Source organism: Sapajus apella, unplaced genomic scaffold (assembly GCF_009761245.1).
Source record: "Sapajus apella isolate SASKATOON/1434 unplaced genomic scaffold, GSC_monkey_1.0 scaffold36, whole genome shotgun sequence".
In the NCBI taxonomy this organism is placed as follows: Eukaryota; Metazoa; Chordata; class Mammalia; order Primates; family Cebidae; genus Sapajus; species Sapajus apella.
The window spans coordinates 8,264,156-8,287,000 of NW_022436976.1; the positions used below are offsets into that span (position 1 = coordinate 8,264,156).

Below are 22,845 nucleotides of genomic sequence, written 5' to 3' on the forward strand. Positions count from 1 at the left end.
TATGTGTATATATGTATATATACATATATATACAAATACATATGTATATATACATATAATATATATACATATATAATATATATGTATATACATATATAGGTATATACATAATATATGTATATACATATATATACATGTACATATCATATATATGTATATATACATATATATTTATATATGTACATTTTAGAATGGTAACTAAAATATAATTTACAATTTCATATATTAAGAGACCCTCAAACTTCAATCTCAAAAAAGTTTTTAAAGTAATGATTTTAATTTAAAAAAGGAAAATTTTTTCCCACAAAAATAGAATGTTTTATCCACATATAGTTGATACTATTGCATGGCACAAACCATTCAAAACATTAAATATTTACTCAAAATGACCTTTAAAAATTTTTTTCAAATTTCTCATTTTTGTTACTGCTTCAAAAGTGTCTATAGCTATACTTAGGTCTTATGAAGCTGTCTCCAACTGAAACAAAGATGCCACATTCAATTTTCACACTCCTAGCAGATAATAACCATGAGCCATTTCACAGAACTAGGTTTTTCAGGTAATAGGGTAGGGACAGGCTGTGCCGTTTTGTACGCTTCACAATTTTAGAAACATTTTATCATCATGACATTTGTAAGAACTTGTAGTTACTTTATCTCCTTCAAACTGTGTCAAGAAAATAATAAATGTGCATTTTATACAGGGCAGTAATACTTGGGACGGTGAGTTGAATAGCATCTCCTATATCTTTATTCATTAATAGCTTGGGTAAAACACTTAACTGTCCTAACCTAGTATTTCCACTAAAGTAATGGCAATGCTACTGGTATCCATATGTATTTAGATATATCAGGGAGCAAAAGGGCCATGATATAATCAATCTTTTACATTTTTGGTTGATAACTATACTCTTTGTAGAAGAACCATTATGTTGAAAACTCCATTTTGCTGATGAAATTCATTTTGCTACTATGCTAGACAGGCAATGATAATTGAAGGAGACCACGGAGTCTCTAGAAGTGATGAAGGTCTAGCAATAAATAACATGGGACTGGCTGTACGCCAGTCCCATGTTATTTATTCATGCCTGTAATCCCTTTGGGAGGCCAAGGCAGGAAGACTGCTTGAGCCCAGGAGTTTGAAACCAGCCTGGACAACGTGGCAAAACCCCCCCTCTACAAAAGTACAAAACTTAGCTGGTCATAGTGGCACATGTCTGTAGTCTCAGCTACTTGAGAGGCTCAGATGGGAGGATCACCTGAGCCTGGGGAGGTCAAGGCTGCAGTGAGCCATGATCAAACACCTACACTCCAGCCTGAGCAACAGAGTGAGACCGTGTCAATAAATAAATAAATAACATGGGACTAAATAAAGTGTGTTTTCTTTTTCCTAAAGTTACAAGGGAAAATACTGCAAATTATACATCATTTGAAAATTTTTCTCTTTAGTTTTCAGTCACAATATGGATATAGCAGCTCCAAATGGAGGTTAACTGATTATTGCTTTTATAATTGAATTGTTAAAGAGTTTACATCTTAATTATATAATTATATTTTTGAAACATCACAGAAACCCAGCATGTGCCTATTTGTAATTATCAGAGTATATACATCTGATTAGGACTCAGCTATGTTGAAGGCCTCATGAGCCCAACATAAAACTATCGCTTGCGTTTTCTACCACAACCAAAGAAAACACATTGTGTGCTCTTAGTGGCCATTCCAAAAAGAAAGATGTTGTTTTCAATGAAAGGAAATAAAGAATAAATAAAATAATCATCCTCCATTGTAAAAGAGTCTACAGAACAAGAGAAAAGGACAGGGTCCTGAAAACATCTAGTGATGCCAATAAAATGGAAGGTTTTTTAAAAAGTGATTTGTCTCATTAAAGCAGCAGAAGAGTATCCCACACTTATATGTGACTGCACTAAAAACAGACCCTTTTTGTGCACTGAGAGTTACAAAAAGGCAGAACGCTCACAAATAGATGCATTTTCAGATATGGGAACAAAATGACATAAAGAAATTGACCTTGTTATCAGTTTAGCTAAAGAGGTGAAAGATAAGGATATTTTCAGGAAATACCTATTGCAGGTAGTATATAGAATACTTGGGCCCAGTTGAAGCCCAGGTAATGTGATGATAGTCATGATAATGGTCCACTGAATGCTAACAGGCAACTATAGTTACAGCTGCACATGGCTATCGCAACCTTACACACAAATTCTAGAAAGCTCATTATGAAAATAATATTCCATAAATCACAGGGAATCAGCATCAAGTGTATCTTCATGCATGCCCAAAAAGGAAGGAGAAACTGACATCCATCAACAATGAACAATGACTTTTTTCAAATCTAATATCTGGTGCTGAGAAATTTATTTTGTTGTTGTCATTTAAAGTGGAATGTTTCTATGGGATAAGTCATCTTATCCCTAAAAATAGCAGGTCTTTTTTTGTCTTTCCAAGAGAGGTATTATTAAGAATTAATAGGTATTTCAGAACCTCCAAAATGAACCCACTAAACAAACACCAACAAATTACAACTTGAGCTGAATTTTATTTTCAAATGATGAGCAAGAGCCATAAGACAATCCATATTCTATAAGCTACTTTTGTTACACATTAATGACTAAAACGGCTTCTGTGCAGATTTCAAATTAATCAAAGAATATCAGCTTCAGCTTCATGGCATTAAACTCATTTGAAAAAGGAGTGGATGGCAGTAAAACTAAAGTTTTACCAAAAAGCAAGAGTTATCTAAGCAATAACCCAGCATGAAAAGAGAACTACTTCTGATTTCCTAGAACACATCACTAACAGGTTATTATTTCTAATTACCGTGGCAGCACACAGCAGTTGCCATCTAACACTTTACAAAGATGCTTGGTCACACCATGCTCTGCTGTATTAAGTGATCTTTGTTGAAAGCATTCATTTCCATTTCTCCTACACCTATAAAATGTCAAATAAGAGTGGTAAGACAATCATTTGCCCTCAATTTTCTCTATAATGTAAGGTTTAGAGGAGTGTGTTAAAACTCTAAAATAACAGACTAATAGATTTCTCAATTCTCCCTTCCTCCTTTGTTTCCACTGGAAGGAAATCTATTTCTGATAGCATCTCTTCTAAAGTTTAGGAAACTAAAAGGGTCTGCTGTTTAACCAAAAAAAAAAAAAGTTCTCAAACATAGTTATTTTGAGTAACTATATTTCAGAAAAACTCTGCAAAGAATGTAAAACCTTCCCTAGAGTGCTTTAACATAAAAGTAGTTAGGAGTGAAAAAAAGAAATAATGTTTTAAGTACTGAAAAAAAAAATCAAATGCAAGTAGTTCTACCCTCCCCACCTCTTTTTTAGCCTTCTTTTACACATGCAGAGACATACAGCGCAGATTTCAACCACAAGTTTTAAGAGCATGTATAAAGAAGCATACAAGAAAATCAGTAAATCCTTGTTTTACAAAGAGAGAAAGTGGGCTGTAGAAATCAGCGTACCGCAGGAATCTTCCTTCCCTTACTCACAGGATCAAAAAAAAAAAGCTTCTAGACCAGTAAGGGGCAGAATTCACGGTGCATTTCCCGAACACATCCTGTTCAAAGCAGGATAATAAAATGAAGATGCTATGAAGTAAACCATACTCCAATCCTAGTTTACATTAAAATTTTGTAAAAAAAAAAAAAAAAAACCAAACTAATAAAAACGACTAAAAAAATAAAAAAAACAAAGCATGGGCATTGATGGAGAAGAAAATCATCTACTTAGAAATACTCCTTAAAACTTACTTTTAAAAACCTTTTGAATGAATATTACAATTGATCCTTATTTAGGTCATTTCTCTTAGGCATACTACATAAGCAACATTTAAAAGTGCCCAGAAATCAAAATTGCCAAAACTATATTTCAAAGAAGATATTCCATACACATGAAACTAAACCAGAGTTTGTATAAAGGTGTCCAAAAACAGATCTTATGGAACTTTTAAAAACAGAAAAAAAAAGGAACAATGGTTTGTTTCTTCAGAGATGAGCGTCCACATCATAACCCTCTTCGTTTGGCATCACCAATGACTCCCCAAACATCAAAGACAAATTCGTCTGGGAACGCAAAGTCTCCAAGAGTTTCATCAAGTGCCACAGCAAATTCATCTGGATTAACTTTGTCCTGTCCAGCTTCAAACATTGTGGTGGCTGTCAAAAACAATATTAAAAAATTAATGATAAGTGAAATAGCATCAGAAGACTGAGAAAAATGGCACCAGGAAAATTACTTGCTAAAAGTAGCATGCATAAGTATATTTCTCGTGCATATTAAGACAGTAAGATACCCTCATCCTTTTCAACAATCTGTCCATTGCACCTAGGTTTGCAGCTGCCACCCTTGCCCTCCACCCAACCTTGGAGCCCTTCAGTTGGGAACCTCTGGCATTCCCATGGGTAGAACAAGATCCCCTGAAAGAAACCCTGTGGCTGCGACTAACCCTAGCAGGAAACTTAAAGAACACCCCTTCCCCAACCTCCTAATAGTCACTGCTCTCCCTACCTCCTCCACAGTCCCTGACTCCCAGCTGAGATGGAGTCCAGTCCTCCCTACCCAAAGACAAAATGACAAAGGATAACAGCTTGCGCTGGAGCAATCAAGCTGGGGAGAAGCAGAGGAAGACATCTGTCCACCTATGGAACCAAGGTACTTTTCTGAGCTCCTCCCAGTCTGGGATAGAATGTGAAGGTGGTGGTCTTGTTCAGTTTCTCTACCATGCCTACACCCCATATTCTTTGTCTTGGAACCAGCATCTTCAGGAGTACATAGGACTTGCCCCAGCTACCTGGAAGCCCAGGAGGCTCAGTGCATTTCCACCCAGCATCTTAGAAGCACTAACAACCAGAAAGAGATCCTGTATATGTGATGTGGGACTTGGGTGAAAAACCTCCATTTGAAAGGGAAACGCCAAAGCCCCGGGGAAAAGCTCCAGCCTCTCCTTTCCTTCCTGGTTAAGGATGAAATAATCCAAGTTTGTATTATTCTCTGAATGAGCCACAAGGTCTGGAGAGATAAAAGCTATGCCTCTTCCTGTCAATTCAGTCCTAACACAAGGTGGGCTAGGAAGAAAGGGAGGGAGGTGGCCTGCAGAAGGGCACCAGGATCGAGCAGAAGTGGGGTGGGGGTGGGGTGAACTGGCAGAGGGATCAAACCTCTAGTAAGGTAAGGAGGGCTTCCATATGGCCAGGCAGCCTGGCACGGGGTGGGAGAGTACGGATGTGGTGAGGAGGGCATGGGGATGGGGAGGGAGGAGAGTAGCCAAAGTGATGAGGGATTGGTTACACACGTGGACATGGATCACATATATACATGCATACATAGTAATAGGAATCAGGTTTGTCACTGCCCAAGAAGAATAAATAGGGAAAGGGAGAAAATAAGAATGAACGCTATAGAATTGGAATTGTAGATGCCAGTGGAAATATATGTATCTCCAACTGAGATGTTATAAAAATATAGACATAAATGCACACATACATATGCATACACATTCCTCAGTTCTAGAAGCATGACACCCTAGCAACAATGAGTACACAAAGCACCCAAATCTTTGTTCTTAAATATCATTCTCCATTAAAAAGACTAAGACTTCCTCAGAAAACTGGTAGATTCCAGGGCTGGATCAGGCAAAGTGCACTATGAACCAAGAATATCTTGTATCAGAAAGGAAGAAAGTGTCAAAAAACGATGGAAATGTGAAAAGGACATAGATGTCAGCGTGCAAGAATTCACACTGACCAAATCAGGGATAATTTAAGCATCAAAATAAGTAATGATGGTAATAGATTATCACTCCAGTGAATACAGGAATCCATGAATCCATAATAAAACACACAATTGACTGAAGAGATAAAGGAAAAATAAAGAAGCTGATTGATTCATAAGGAACAGTATGTTTACATAGTTTCAAAATATCTCCCCACCAATACCTATCAATGAAAGAGAATAATTTTACAGTGCAGAAGCCTAACAAGCACCACCTGAAGTGATCGAAGTGAACATTCCTAAGGAAAAAAATCAAAAACCCGTGCTTCCCTATACGATGTAATGAAAAGAATACAGAATCACATTTGTGAGGTTACACCAAAGAGGTGTGACCTGAGTGTAATTTTAAACAAAAGATTAGGCAAACCAATGTTGAGGAACATTCTACAAAATAACTGGCTTGTACCCTCCAAAAGTATCAAGGCCATGAAAACCAAGTAAAGGACAAATAACTATTCCAAATTGACACAATGTGATAAGTAAATGCAACATGTGATTTTGAACACACTCTTTTGCTATAACAGATATTAAGGAATCAGTGAAACATAAATAGAATATGAATATTAAATGGCAGTAATGTATCAATGTTAGTTTCATGGTTCGAATGGTTATGTTATGGTTCAGTAGGAGAATATCTTTGTTTTTAGGAAATACACATCAAAGTATTTGGGGTCAATGGGACATTATTAAAGTAACTTACTCTCAAATTAGTTCAAGAAAAGTCTTTGTACTGTATTTGTATCTTTTCTGTACATTTAAGATTGTTTATATATATAAAAGAATGGCAGTGAAGAAAGAAGAGAAATTGAATCTCTTCTTTATATTATCATCACCCTCTCTCCATCTTGCACCAGATCTCAGCCATTACCCAAAGCCTTCTTCATTTACCATCAATCTGGAAGGAAACGCTTCACAAAGGAGAGAGTTCCTCAGCTGCAGCTGGAACCTCTGCTCCAGCCCACAGGTCCTGCCAAGTTACTCAGACGCTTCCAAAGCTCCCAAGTGTATTTAAACTTTTTTTTAATGATATGTCAAGGATGGCCAGGACATGCTGAAGCAAACACGCAGATACACTGGCTTGACTTCATAAATTTGGCTTTTGAAAAAAGTTTGGCAACAAGTATCAAAAGTCATCAAAGTGTTCATATCCCTTGACCTACCTCCCATTTTACTTCTGGAAATCTAGACTTCAAAATAAAATTTTTAAAACAGAAAAGAATTTAGCATAAGTTGTACCTAACAGAATCCAAAAAAAAAAAATTCTAAAATGTAGGATCATTAAGTTACCTCTGGTATGATGAAATATATTAGGTGAAATATGTTTACATCATTTTAAATAATGTTTATGAATAATTCATAACTTAGAGAAATAGTTTTGTTCTAATATTTACTGAAAAAGCAGTACATATCCTTTATATTATACTGAAAATAATATTTTCATAAAAATCTTTATATAGAACGACTAAATGGGGAGGTAAGTGATAAAGCAATTATAGTAAAATATTAACAGTAGAGTCTAGGTGACAGGTATATATAGAGGTATTCACTGAAAAGTCTTTCAACTGTCTATCTGTCTGAAAATTACCATAATAAAATATTGGGAGAAACCTCTGTGAAGCCAATGGAAGAAAACTTAGCAAAACCTACTACATAAATTCAAATTAGAAAAAAAATTTTAGTGCTGTGTTTGATGTGGTAAATACCTAACTTGCAATATTTACTCTGTGTGCTCACAGGTATTAGCTATATTTAAAAAATATTTCCTAAGCCACTAAGGAATGCCTTAATGTCTATAAGGAATGTTCCATTTCTTTCAACAGACAGTCATAGTACTATAGCTAAGAAAAGAAGCAATCTGCCTTGGAGCGCATTTTCACACCATCAGATAAGAAGCCAAGTGCTCAGGGAAACGGTGTCCTACAGTATTCTATCAGTATTTCACATAAGTCTGGAGGTTCTGTTTGTATCTCTCTTTCTTTGAAGACCAGGCTCTCTTTCCTTGAAGATCTTATCCACAAACCCAGGTTAAGCATGATCACGGTGCAGAGAAGTCCCAAATCTTTGCTTCCATCCCCAACTTCTGTCATGAGTTCCACACACCCATTTCTGAGTAACTGGTGGGCAATTCTTCCTAGGTGCTCCACTAGCATCTCAAACAGCATGTCCAGAAACCAAATATCACCTTCCAGTCTAAAGAAACACCCACTCTTTCTCTTGTTCCCACCATTATTTTTCTCTTCTCCCAGGTCTTCAGCCTGTGCAGCAAACACTGCCTCCCTTTATTCTACCTTTACTCTCCCTTTATTCTCTCTAATCCAATTCTTTCCATTTCATTCCCACCGCTGCCATGTTATCTCCTAATCTCCAAGTCCAGTCATCAAACCATCCCACGTAGGCAAATTGGACTCCCCTTCCTAAAGCACAGCTCTGATCCCACTGGGTACCGAGACAAAAGGACCATGAAGCTCCTTTCCACCTCTGAGATTAGCTGTCATTCCTATATATAAAAATATTCCACCTGGGCATGGTGGCTCATGCCCGCAATCTCAGCTACTAGGGAGACTGAGGCAGGAAGATCACATGAGGCCAGAAGTTTGAGACCAGCCTGAGCAACACAGCAATATCTTGTCTCTGAAAAAAGTATATTTAATAAAAAAATAAATAAAATTAACCAGGCATGACGGTCCACATCTGCAGTTCCACATACTCAGGAAGCTGAGGCAAGAGGATCACTTGAGCCCAAGAATTTGAGGCTGCACGGAGCTATAATGATGCCACTTCACTCTAGCCTGGGCAATAGAATGAGACCCTGTCTCTTAAAAACATTTTTTTCAATAAATTTAAAATATATATGTATATATTTTTAATGTCTGTGTGTATGTGTGTGTATATACACACACACACACACATTTCTTTTCCTTGTATAATCAATGTTTATCTTTAAAACCCTAAACACTAGTGGCAGTCTAACCTAAAGCACTCTTGGTTCCCCAGTGGTTATCCCACTCTAGACTAACACTGTGCCCTCAAAAATCTGACCACTCAAAATGCTATCTTCACTGCTTTCTGCCTTTGCCCAGGATAACCTCCTCCTAGCCACCAGCAAGGAGTCAAAATCCCCTCTCTCCTTCAAGGTTCTCTCCTCCATGAAATCCTTTGTCCACAGCTAGAAGAGATATCTCAGCTCTCTAAACCCTTCTGCCAGTGTTTTTCATGCTTAAATGCACAAACAAGTCACATAGCGTCTTGGCAAATGCAGATTTTGGTTCAGTAGTTCTGCAGCCCTGAGATTCTGCATTTTCAACTCCCAGGCGATGCTGGTTCGCAGGCAACACGTTGAGTAACAAGCTCTTAGACTGCAAATTTAACATTGCTCTGCATTGACATTATTTTTCTGTGTATTTTTTCTCTCCTACTGAGAAATTAAACTCCCAATAGATCTTGAGTAGCTTACTCAGTCTTTTATGCCCATAGTAACTAGTTCAGTGTCTCATGCATATAAATGCTAGTGAATGGGCAAGTACAAGAAGAGGGTTTGTCGGGCCGGGCGCGGTGGATCACGCCTGTAATCCCAGCACTTTGGGAGGCCGAGGCGGGTGGATCAAGAGGTCAAGAGATCGAGACCATCCTGTTCAACATGATGAAACCCCGTCTCTACTAAAAATACAAAAAATTAGCTGGGCATGGTGGTGCGTGCCTGTAATCCCAGCTACTCAGGAGGCTGAGGCAGGAGAATTGCCTGAACTCAGGAGGCGGAGGTTGCGGTGAGCCGAGATCGCGCCATTGCACTCCAGCCTGGGTAACAAGAGCGAAACTCCGTCTCAAAAAAAAAAAAAAAGAAAAAAAAGAAGAGGGTTTGTCATGACACTTACATAGTCTTTGCACAGGCACAGTTAGCATTCACTGGGGGAAGTGAAGTCCGGAACTCTGATCTCATAGCCCAGATGTAAAAGAAGAGCAGCCAAAACATAAAGGTGAAGAATTGCTGAAGTAGAACTCCAGGTCAGAATTTTGCTTACTCTACCATTTTAACTATTTCTCATAGGCTTGACAGGTAGCATTTGTAAAGGCAACTACCTAAAGATTATAGTGACATATGGGTAAGACATGTTAAGAAAGAAATCTAGCTGAGGAAGAAATAAGATGCATAGAGATCAAAGACATAAGAAAATGCATACGGATAAAAGACCATTCCAAAACAGAAACTAACAGTGCAGATGATGCTCTTAAACACCAGGGGAGACCGTGACAAGGATGCAGATGTTCACTGATGGACACTGAATCAATTTCTCTCTCTCTCCACACACACACATCCTTGGCTATAAGAGGGAAGAAGGAACAACTTGGTACATGGCTTGTTTATACCTCAGGAAGCCCAGCAGCATTGTCTAGCACACTAAGCCTGGGAACTCTACATTGTAGATCTGACCTGCACTGACTTGCCAGCTCTGGTTTGGGTTTCTAGTCACAAAATAAAAGAAAATGCTGCTTCAAGATGCCCGTATTCTAACCTCACAGTCCAAAATGCATAATCTCACTCATGTACTCATTCTGGCACAGCAGCAAAGTAAAGAAACACCCCCAAACTCAGTACTGCTCAGAGCTGCCGATAGAGTCTAGTTATACAGCTCCGCATATTCTACCTCTATTATAGCTGCCATTACAGCTAGTAATAGTCATCATTAGTGATCATCACTAAGAATGATAATAGCTACACCCATTATTATTTCTGATGTGACAGAAATTTTATATATATTATTCAATTTGATTCCTTGGAAACCCTATAAGATTGTTTTTATTATGCCTCTTTTATAGATGTAAAAATTAGGATTCTAAGTTTAATAATTTGCCCAAGGGCCAAAGCTCCAAACTAATAAAATTAGGACTCATGCTCCCTGTGAATTCACCACTTTGGTGACTCTCAACAGACATTTACCAAGTACTTACTCTGGAAGAGGTACGTGGTAGGGGCTGGGATTAAAAACTGAGTAAGATATGGCGTCTGCCTTCAAGAAACACCTGATCTTGTAGAAGCAACAAAAAATGCCAATCACACAGCTACATAATTGTGTTGGAAATACTGCATGTAATACAGTGCTCTATACATCTTTTTAAAACCGGTAATTTGCTATATGAATTCAAAAATGGAGCATGCAACTAAATATGTTATATATTTTTCCTTATACATAAAGTATAAATATGGCTTTTTAAAATTTTATTTCTCATCCTTAGTGAGGTTTGGTAAGCATAGCTTTTAAGACATTCTTACATGGTAAATGGTATAATTCATTCTTTTTGATAAAATATTATAGCTCTGATTTAAGAGAAAAGCAAAAGAAACTTTAGCAAAATAAAACATTTTTTATGAAGGTACAGCATATAAACATAAGACAGCTACTAAGATTATTTTCACCTATTGATTATAATAGAGTTGCAATATACTATGATAATAAACCTGAATGCAATCGGGCAAAAAATATTCCATTAAAAGAGTAGAATTTTCTTACAGTATAATGTTTAGAAACACATGAGAAAAAAAAAGAGAAAATCGATTTTTAAAAATTGAAAATTTTTTAGCCTGTAATCCCCGCTACTTGGGATGTTGATGCAGGGAGATTGCTTGGTCCAGGATTTTGAATCCAGCCTGGGCAACATAGTGAGACCCCATCTCAAAAAGAATTTTTTTAATTGTAAAGAGAATGTTTATACCACATATAGCAGCTAAGTGCTGACCCCTAGTGGCCATTTTTTATTACTGCCACTGAACTATATTTACGTTATTAATGACAAACCTGTTCTGGTGATAGAGATCAACGTATAATTTCCATTAAGTTTTTAAACACTTAAAACTTTTAAATATAAAATATTACTTTATGGTTAAAAATCTTGGTATCAAAGTTTCAGAATTAAATCTTAGTTTTTAACTTGTTAGGTGACTTTGGGTAAGTTATCAAACTTCTCTGAATTTGTTTTCAAATCTATAAGATGGCAAATAGCATGGTTTAGATAAAGATTACTCATCATTATTGTTAGTTTAATCATAAAATATGCAACTATATCTCATTCTATGGAAGGTCTTCAGGTCTTACTTTTCCTAAGACTTATATGAATATCAATGCTTTTCAAACAACTCACAAGCCAAACATCAAAAATGCAGTCAATATAGAATGTTTTCTAATTAAACTTTCTAAAACTTCATTGGCTTTATCTGAAAAGGATGACTTTCCACAGTGTTCATTGTTTTGAACTCACTATAAAAGGAAAGTGATCCAGCCAGGCACAGTGGCTCACGCCTGTAATCCCAGCACTTTGGGAGGCCAAGGCAGGCGGATCACAAGATCAGAAGTTTGAGACCAACCTGGTCAACATGGTGAAACCCTGTCTCTACTAAAAATACAAAAAATTAGCCAGGCGTGGTGACAGGCACCTGCAATCCCAGCTACTCAGGAGCCTGAGGCAGGAGAATCACTTCAACCCAGGAGGCAGAGGTTACAGTGAGCCCAGATTGCACCACTGCACACCAACCTGGGTGACAGAGCAAGACTCCATCTCAACAAAAAGAAAGTGATCCTAGGAAGAAATGTAATTCCCAGTATTAAAACACCAATACTGCGTACTTTTTCAAGAGCTGTAACAGACTTCATATCTGCTCTAAAAGCAAAGTAGTAAAATTTTTAAAAAGAAAAAAAAGAAAAGATTTCATAGAAAAATTGACTTAGAAACATTCATTCAAATCTTCTTTCCATACATCACAGGATCTCAATAAATTTGAAATCCTAAAATTCTGAAGTTGCTTGGATGATCTCTAAACTCCTAAATTGGTATCATCAGAAAACATTATAGTTCTATATACAACTTATTCAGTTTCCTTAAGCATTCAAGAAGAAACCTGTATGATACAACCTTCTGCTGAGTTAGGTCAAGACCAGATTAGGCCTTATGGGACTCAACGTCTTTTAGGACCCCTTTTTTTTTTTTCATGGATAACATCCCAAGGTGACCCATGTTGACACTGGTTGGTAGAAAAGTCATAGTTCACAACTTTTTTTTTTATTGCATTTTAGGTTTTGGGGTACATGTGAAGAACATGCAAGATTGTTGCATAGGTACACACATGGCAGTGTGATTTGCTGCCTTCCTCCCCTTCACCTATATCTGGCATTTCTCCCCATGCTATCTCTCCCTAACCCCCCAACCCCCGCTGTCCCTCCCCTATTTCCCCCAAAAGACCCCAGTGTGTAGTGCTCCCCTCCCTGTGTCCATGTGTTCTCATTGTTCAACACCCGCCTATGAGTGAGAACATGCGGTGTTTGATTTTCTGTTCTTGTGTCAGTTTGCTGAGAATGATGGTTTCCAGGTTCATCCATGTCCCTACAAAGGACACAACTTAACTTTACAACCAAATGAAGCACTTTCATCTTCAGGATTACTTTCTACAAAAATTCATTTAAATTATTTTTTATTTACACCTCCTAATCCTTTTTTGAGGATAGTGTTTTAAGTCACGTTGTTGCCATATTACTTTTTAAATTTTTAAAATATATACTTACATTAACAAATACAGAAAAATGTGATGTCAATGTAATTTGCATTAAGAATTAACATTTCTGAAAGCTAAGAAATACTGAAAATATTTATACAAGTAAATATATTTGTCTGTTAAATCAGTATCATATTTGTGATTTATATTTCATGCTAATCAGATCTGAATAATGAAAGAAATTCCTAATTTAACAATGGTTTACATTCTTCAAATAATTATTTTCCTTATACTTTACCTCCCTAGGTAACTGATCACATTGCTAATCATGTGTAATGATAATGGATTTTCATGTCAATTAGAGGAATTTGTTATTGTGACTAATTCACTTTACAAAGAAATTTCTAGTTAATTTACAAAGAACCTGTAAGGAATGTTTAGTGCCCTGAATTTTTTAAGCTGCATTTTCTTTTATATATATATTTATTTATTTGTATTTGTTTTTGTTTTTTTAGAGACATGGTCTCACCCCGTTGCCCAGGCTGGAGTGCAGTGGTGCCAGCCTAGCTCACTGCAGCTTCAAACACTTGGACTCAAGCGATCCTCCTGCCTCAGACTCTCAAGTGACTAGGACTTGAGCTGCAGGCCACCATACTCATCTACTTTTTTTTTTTTTTTTTTAAGTAGAGACATGGTCTCATCTCACTGTGTTGCCCAGGCTGGTCTCTTTGGTTAGGGTTAGGGTTAGGTTAGGGCCTCAAGCCAAATACATATACCTGGAAGCAATACTACATCATATCTCTTTTACTGTATGTGAGCATAAATGTGTATACACATATGTGTGTGTGTATATGTAAAACTTCATGTATACATATATATATTTGCTTCCCTCTGCTATGGCAAAATACCATCAAAGAATGCCCCACCGTCCTAGACTGTTGTGAGAATAAACATTTCTATTCTAAATTTGCTTTATATACATGTTGATGCCACTATTTATATGTTACATATTCCCTTATATGTCTAGGAATATGTATGTTTATGTGTATGTTTGTCTTTATTCCTAGTGAGATCTTTTCCTAAGCCCTGTGTCTGTGATTCACTCCAGACATAGCATGGATTCTATTGTTCCCTGAGAGCTGCAGTTTCAAAACAGGAGACTGAGGCTGGGCTCAGTGGCTCTAATTCCAACACTCTGGGAGGCCGAGGCAAGAGGATGGCTTGAGCCCAGGAGTTCAAACCAGCCTAGGTAACACAGGTAGACCCCCATCTCCACAAAAATTAAAATTAAAAAAATTAGGCAGGCAAAAGGATTGGAGAGAAGTTGTCAGAGATTGGTTTTCAATTTTAACTTTTTGTCTGCACAGAGGAAAAAAAGAATCTATATAAAAAAATTTTTGTTATAAAAAAAGGAATTCATATAGAATCTATATGGAAAAAAAAGAATCGATATAAAAAAAGAATTTATATTTTTCTCCAAGAAGCAAGGAACAAACTACCAATGTTCTTAAGTTGCAGACAGCATCTGTACATCCAGTACAGAAATTTTATTTTAAAAGTTCACTCAGGGCTGGCAATGATGGTTCACGCCTATAATCTCTCCCTGCATTTGAGAGGTCAAGGCAGGAGGATCACCTGAGTCTGAGCAACATAGCAAGATCCCATCTCTACCAAAACAAAAAGTAATTTAAAAAATAAAATAAAATAAAATAAATGGCCAGGTATGGAGGCACACACCTGTGGTCCTAGCTACATGGGAGGCTGAGCTAGGGGAAGTGCTTGGGTCCAGGAGATCAAGGCTGCAGTGAGCCATGATTGTGCCACTGCACTCCAGCCTGGGTGACAGAGGAAGACCCTGTCTCAAAAATTAAAAAATAAATAAAAGTTCACATGGGCAAGAAAGAAAATAAGAATAGATTCTGTTAAATAAAATTTATAACAGGTGATTGGTTTGGATTGAGCTCCTATTCCAGGCCTAACAGACCAAACCAGAATGGAGTTACTCATGCTGAAGTTCCACTCACTACCCCAAACTAAGCTGTTTATCTGACCTTCCAAGAAATCAGAAGAAAGAGAAGTAATAGCCAAATCCGCAAACGGGCCAGCTTTAGCGGGCATGATAACGAAATTCCCTCTGCTTTAACCTTTACAAAGGAAGGAACATTGCAATGGGAACCCACTTTTTGTTCTATTTCTGCTTTCTTCAGCCATTTTCTGACTATAAAGTCAACCTCCTCTGCTCAGCTCATCAGAGCACTCCTTTTGAGGTGTTGCCTAATACTAGAATTGCAGAGAAAAGCCAATTAAGATTTTTAAGCTAAATTTGTTTTGTCTTTTGGTAATTCTATAAGGAAAATGGAAAATGAGTGGATGTAGAAAAGGATAAATGGCCTTCAAATATTCTACCTGGTAGCAGATAAACAAAAAAGTCAAGTTCTTACCTTTAAAAAATGCATCAAGTACCTGATTCAAATGCATACCTGCGGATGCATGCAGACATAAACCCCAACACTGGAGCGTACATTTACTCTTTTCTCTACCCAGCATGCAACTGCCCTACTCAGTGGAACATTCATCTTGCTTCTGTGTGGGAAGGGTCAGGCCTTTGTCACACTTTTGACCCTTGTATTTCAGGGTCATCCTCAGCTACAGAGGTAGAACATTCAACCCAGACCTAACCATCCTCCTGGCCTCAGTGATTTGCTCACTTGAGCCAATCAGACAAACCAGAGACAATCTTGGGCATTTTGTTTGAATGACTTGGAAGAGGTCCTCCCTCTTTCTCATTGTGCCTGATGCCAAGAGGATGTAGAGGGTGGAGCAATGGCAGTCATTTTGGCCCCATGAGGGAGAGAATGAAGCTGCCAGCAGGTACCACTGGGGCCTGAAATGAAGCCAGAACTGAGAGAAGAGAAACCACATCCTGATGACAGCATGAAAACTCGAGATCCAGCCATTCTTGAAGCCAAGGTCTGGTTCTGGACTTTTCCTTTCCAATAACCAAAAAATTTCTTTTTTTTTTTTTTTTTTTTTTTTTTTTTCCTTAATTCAGTTGGAATTAGGATTTTTTTTTTGGATTTTGTTTTGGTCATTTGCAACTGGTAGAGTCTTAACTGATAAATCAAGACCCTGACAGCCTAATGATGACATAAGAAATTCACAGAAATTCCACTGCTCAATTGCCTTTATCAGTCATATGCCAAGTGTGTCCTCTTTCTTCATATTTCTAATTCCTTGTTCACAGGACTTCAGTAACCCTGTTAAAGGGTGCAATTCAATCAATGCAAATCTGATATATCAAATAATAATACCTTTTATATGTATCATCTACAAAATTCATTTCATATATGTCTTGTAAATCCTAAAAAGCAGCACTGAAGGAAATAGTATTCACAGTTTAATGACTAAGAACTAACTAAAATGTGGCCAGGCGCGGTGGCTCACGCCTGTAATCCCAGCACTTTGGGAGGCCGAGGCGGGTGGATCACGAGGTCAAGAAATCAAGACCATCCTGGTCAACATGGTGAAACCCTGTCTCTACTAAAAATATAAAAATTAGCTGGGCATGGTGGTGCCAGCCTGTAATCCCAGCTACTCAGGAGGCTGAGGCAGGAGAATTGCTTGAACCCAGGAGGCGGAGGTTGCGGTGAGCCGAGATCGCGCCATTGCACTCCAGCCTGGGTAGCAAGAGCAAAACTCTGTCTCAAAAAAAAAAAAAAAAAAAAAGAACTAACCAAAATGTTTTAAAGTTTACTTGGCACTAAGGCCTCATGGGTAGAAAACAGTAAGGGCCAGGTCTTGTTTTCATTATTCTTTATTATCTTTATGTTGATTATTCTTTGCATCACACCACAAATATTTTTACCTTCAAAAGTATAATTGGCTATAAGTACAAACAAGACATAAGTAAACATTAAGCAAATTAAGAGATATAAGACTTTTTAAAATAGTATAATCTTACCTAAATCAATATCTCGAATTCCCATGTACAATTCAAGAACATCATCAATCTTTTCAATTGCCTTTGCTTTGGTTTCAGAAGACTTTATCAAAAAAAAGAGAGAAATAAGACATTATATAACAAAATCTGTTGATTTTCAGGACATACACAGGAGAAAGTCTGATGTGGAGCCGGTTCATGACTGTGCCCTTCAGCTAATTTTAATGGAAATATATCTAGAATATGACCTATAACTAATACAAATCAAATGCAGTTAATACTTATTTTTAGTGTCAGCACTAAGTGTTATGGATTCGAAAAAGAAAAGCCAGGAACACGGTCCCCAAGTAGCTAACAATCTAGAAGAGAAAATAAATGTGAAAATAAGCAACATGTAACAGTTTGTAAAGGATATAAAAGGCACAGAAGCATCACAGGGGAGGAAGCAAATTTCTATCTTTAACAGTCACGGAAGACTTTAGAGAGAAGGTGACCTGGCCAAGCACAGTGGCTCATGCCTGTCATCCCAGCATTCGGAAGGCCGAGGTCAGAGGGCTGCTTCAGCCTAGGAGTTGAAAACCAGCCAGGCAACATGGTGAGATTCCATCTCTACCAAAAAATTAATTAATCAATTAATTAATTTAAATGATTAGCTGGGTGTGGTGGCACATGCTTGTAATCCCAGCCACTTGGGAGGCTGAAATGAGAGGATCACTTGAGCCTGAAAGGTCTAGACAAGCCTGGGCAACATGGCAAGTCTCAGACATGGTGGTATGCACCTTTAGTCCCAGCCACTCAGGAGGGTAAAGTGGGAGGATCACTTGAGCCTCCCAAAGTGGGGGATTACAGGCATGAGCCACCACACCCAGCCTTCTGACCTCTTTTCTTTCCCCAGTCCCTGACAACAGTTTATCAGCCCCTTCTTTGTGACACTGTGTATCCTGCATCTGCTTCCATTAACCCTATCCCACTGGCTTGTAATCGCTTTTTTCTGCTTCTCTCCTTTTAGAAGAGAAACAGGGTCTTTACTCATCTTCGTATCACCAGCGCTTTGACTGTGCCTGTCTCAGCAAGCACATATGGAATAAAGTATGTAGTTACGCCAGTGGAGAATTGACAGGGTTTGGCTGTGTCCCCACCCAAATCCCATCTTGAATTGTAAACCCCACATGTCAAGGGGGGGACCTGGTGGGAGGTGACTGCATCATGGGGCGGTTTCCCTCATGCTGTTCTCATGATAGTGAGGGAGTTCTCACGAGATCTGATGATTTCAAAAGTGCCGGTTTCCCCTGCGCCCTCCCTCTCTCCTGCCGTCATGTAAGATGTGCCTTGCTTCCCCTTCACCTCCCACCATGATTGTGTCTTGAGGCCTCCCCAGCCATGTGGAACTTCAAGTCAATTAAACCTCTTTACTTTATAAATTACCCAGTCTCCGGTATTCTTTATAGCAGTGTGAAAACGGACTAATACAGAGAACCTTACACCATTTTCAGAATTTGGGCTAGGTGATTAAGGGAGTGATTTGTTTCAAATCCTATAAATCCTTTAAATCCTTAAAGTGTTTGAAATTAGACTTTAAGCCATTTGTATCAAATTTAATATTAGCAGCAAACTTGCTTTTTCCTTTCATTATGAGCTATTTTTAATTGCCCTATTTTACTAAACAGGTTATGAAAATAGGAATGGATTTTTAGATGTTTATCTTTAAATGCGTCTTTCCTACCTCCCTAGGTAGATCTTAACCTGCTCTTTTTTCTTCCAGGCACCTTTGCCACAGCAGGTGCTTAACAAAGAGTGGGGAATGATTTAACCCTTAGAAGACACCCCTCCTCCTGCAGGGATATGGAGTTTTTCCTGCTGACCTGCTTCCTTTGTGAGCTGTTTAAAGGTCTGCCCATTTTTCCTCACAGCCTCCAGCAAAAGGCAGGGCTGGCATTCTCCCAGTTCCCCAAGGCCAGCTCCTTCCCTCTGTTCTCCCCTTCTCTGATAAATTCCTTTCTTCCACTGAGATTTGCTTATTCATTCAATGAACACTTACTGGCCTTCAGCAATATACCAGACTGTGTGCTGGGCCACAGAGGGAAAGTAAAGGCTCCAAACGCCCGGAAGTCACTGCCCTGGGTTTCCTTCACATACCTCATCATATCTCATTTTCAAAATGCTTTTTGCTCCATTGGGTCTTTTCATTGCTATTTGCCTCCAATCAGTCCTTTTATTCCCAGAACCCAGGCATTTGACTCAGGATCTTCCTCTGGATTCCCCAAAACTGACAACACCCTGGGTGACTTGGCATTCCTAAGGACAGCCTTGGCCTCATGGGTTCCTTAAGTGTCTGCTCCAACAAACCACCCCCATGACCAACCCTGGACATGGTCACACAAGTTCTGGGATCCCACTCTGTGAAACAGCCTCAAAACTGTTCACCTGTCTCTTTTTTCCTTCAAACACATAGGAACCTCAACAGCATTCACATATAGACTCTAGAAGGGCCCGGTGCCTTGCCCTTGTCCCCAGGAGCTCACAGGCATCAGTTACCTCTTCCACCTCCCCTCTGCCCACCTCCCTTTTGCCCACAGCAAAAGCCCCCATGCTTTTGCTGCTGTTGTGGGCCTGCTGCTTGTCACTCGAAATCCCTACCACCACCACCCCAACCCTGTGGGTTTCTTCCTCCACCCTTCTTGCCCCTCGTTGTCACTTTTCCTTCTGGTGTTTTTCACTCAAACACTGACCTGTATATAGATAAAGTCAGTCAAAGGGCAAAACCCTTGTTTTTCTCAAACTAAAACAAATCATTTCTTAATTCATTAATGGAGCAATGATTTCTGTTCCTTTGGTATATCAGGTCCTATTCTAGGTGATGGGGATGCAACAGTGAGCAAGACATGTGAGCAAAGGAGCTAGACAGTAGACAAAATTAAACAAAGACATAAAGAGTCCTAGGGTGTTTAATGCTGATATGGTTTGGCTGTGCCCATCCCCACTCCCCCGCCCCCACAAATCTCATCTTGAATTGTAGCCCCCATAATCCCCACATGTTGTGGGAGGGACCTAATGGGAGGTAACTGAATCATAGGGGCAGGTTTTTCCTGTGTCGTTGTTCTCATGATAGTGAATAAGTCTCATGAGATCTGATGGTTTCATAAAGGGCAGATCCTCTATACACACTCTCTTGCCTGTTGCCATGTAAGATGTGCCTTTGCTCCTCCTTCACCTTCCACCATGACTGTGAGGCCTCCCCAGCCATGTGGAACTGTGAGTCCATTAAACCCCTTTTTCTTTATAAATTACCCAGGCTCAGGTTATATCTTTATTGGCAGTGTGAGCTAATACAATTGCTTTGACAGAAACTAAAGGCATGGAAGAGTGGGCAGTGGGAGAGGTGGAGGGAGTTGCTATTTATACAGGATGCCTTTGAGATAGATAATGTGTGGGGAGAAACCTGATGATGGCAAAGGAGCAAGGCATGCAGATAAATGGGCAAAACATTCAGGCAGAGACAGCAGTATCGAGAGCCTGAGATGGGGATACACCTGGAGTGTTTGGGGACAGCAAGGGGACCAGCATGACTGATGCAGAGCATGCCAGGGCAGAGGGGTGGGAAATGAGAACAGAGAAGAAATACAGAGCTCGGTCATGTTGGTCATTCTGAGGACTTTAGCTTTTATTCTGAGTGTCATGGGGAGCCACCGGAGGATTGTGAACAGAAAAGTGACATAATTTCTCTTACATATTTTAAGGATCATTCTGAGGGCTGTGCTGAGCACAGGTGGAAAGAAGGTGAAGGTGAACACCGGAAGACTGAACAGAAGGTGACTCAATATCCAGGATAAGAGGATGGTGCCTTGGGCCACAGTGCTGGGCACGGGCAGTGAGAAGCTACTGGACCCCAGTGTGTTGTACAGGTAGGTCTACTAGGATTTGCTGATAGAAGCGACGTGGGACATGAATGGAAAGAGTCAAAGATGATTACAAGGTGTTTTAGGTGATAAGAGGAGTTTATGAATCTAATCTTTCATTATCAAAATCTCCTACAGGTAGCTCTGACACTTTTTCTTGGCTCTCAGAGAGCTTTAGTTGACTTAAGTTTTTGATATAGTCCAGCTGTCTACAGAGTCTAGAAACATCATCTACAGGTGGCTGAGAATTTCTACATGTCACAATCTCTTCTCATGTACTTAATTTCTATATTTCCTTTCTAAATACCTTCGGTAATTTCCAGATTGTTTAAACAGACAATGAATTCAAAGTCCAAGTTTTGATTAGAATGAATGGAATTCTATCTAACTTTGTGATTTTATCTTTTTTTCCAGTTCCAATAATCACACGTATCTCAACAATTCCAAGCAGAACAGAAAGTAAATGAACATAACATACCACTTCCTCCAAGGTAGCAGGACCTTTTGATCTCAGGCGAAGTGTTCCCCTTCCACGACCAATTATTTCTTCTGATGACTTTTCAGCCTTTGACCTCGGCTCTATTTCTACAAATACACAATGAACAGGGAAATGTACATATACACAGAAAGAATACCAACAGATTACTGTGAAAGCTAATGCAGTTTCTATCACAAAACTAAATACAATTGTTATAGAAATTTGATAAAAGGTAGGCCTTCTTATAGAATTCACCAAAACAAAATAAATTTACTTGGCATCCATTATTCTTATAGGAGAGTATGAGAGAGTTCTAACTCCAGGAAAAAGGAATATGTGAAATGTACAGATCGGAAAGACAAAGTTACAAGGAAGAAAAAAATAAAACAGTGGGCTTTATAAAAAAGAGTAAAGAGGGGTAAGTGGTTTCATCAAGGTCACGAAAAAAAAGAAAAAAATCATGTCTTGAAAGAAGAGAGGTTTCTTCTCCTACTGGACCAATAAAAAAGAAAAAACCAAAAAAAAAAAAAAAATCAAAGAAAAAAAGAGAGAAGAGTGGGACAAGAGCACTAGCCTCTGCTTGATGCTTTATGTTAAAAAATCCCATGTAGTACTCAGACCAACCTATGAGACAGGTGATTGCCTTCATATTACCAAAAAGGGAAAGGAAGTCAGTAAGAAATGGGGCTGGGATTCAAAACCACGTCTTGCGGGTACAGACCAGATTTCAAAGTCCATATGCTTTCCTGAACAATGCTCCAGCCCACACCTCCTGGAAGCACAAGGGATAGAATCAGAGTTGACATAGAAATAGGGTGCAAAAGAAAAAGAGCCTGCGAGCGGGTTCCAAGGAAGGAATTCCCCACAGACAGCAAGGACAACAGCAGCGAGCAGGAGCCCACAGAAAGCCACTATTTTTCTTACGCTTGGTTCTTCTGTTGTGTCTTATTCTGTATTTGCAACACACTAAGAGTAACCACCAAACATGTTACCAAGCAGTAACACAAAATGAGTGAAAGGGAAGGGTGATGAAAGAGGATAATTGGAAAAAATGTGCCCTATGGAGGCCCCACTCCAATAACTTATTGTGCTGTGGGAATATAAGCCCTGCAAAGCCAGATCATCCACTTTTTTTTTTTTTTTTTTTTTTTTTGGCAAAGAAACTGGATACTCAGGCCAGGGCGGTGGCTCATGCCTATAACCTCTTTGAGAGAACAAAACAGGCAGATCGCTTGAGTCCAGGAGTT

The 22,845-nt window shown here is 38.7% G+C and overlaps 1 protein-coding gene across 1 annotated transcript in view; it reads right to left on the reverse strand.

Annotated features, from left to right (window-relative positions):
• Positions 1-2,540: 2,540 nt before the first annotated feature.
• The window catches only part of GIPC2 (GIPC PDZ domain containing family member 2), an 86,647-nt gene continuing 66,342 nt past the window's right edge, over positions 2,541-22,845 (reverse strand). Inside the window, exons 4-6 of the mRNA XM_032296513.1 lie at positions 21,599-21,705; positions 17,246-17,327; positions 2,541-4,189 (exon numbers count right to left, since the gene is read on the reverse strand). Coding sequence (XP_032152404.1) covers positions 4,038-4,189; positions 17,246-17,327; positions 21,599-21,705 — 341 coding nt within the window. The 3' untranslated portion in view covers positions 2,541-4,037. The remainder of the gene's footprint in view (positions 4,190-17,245; positions 17,328-21,598; positions 21,706-22,845) is intronic.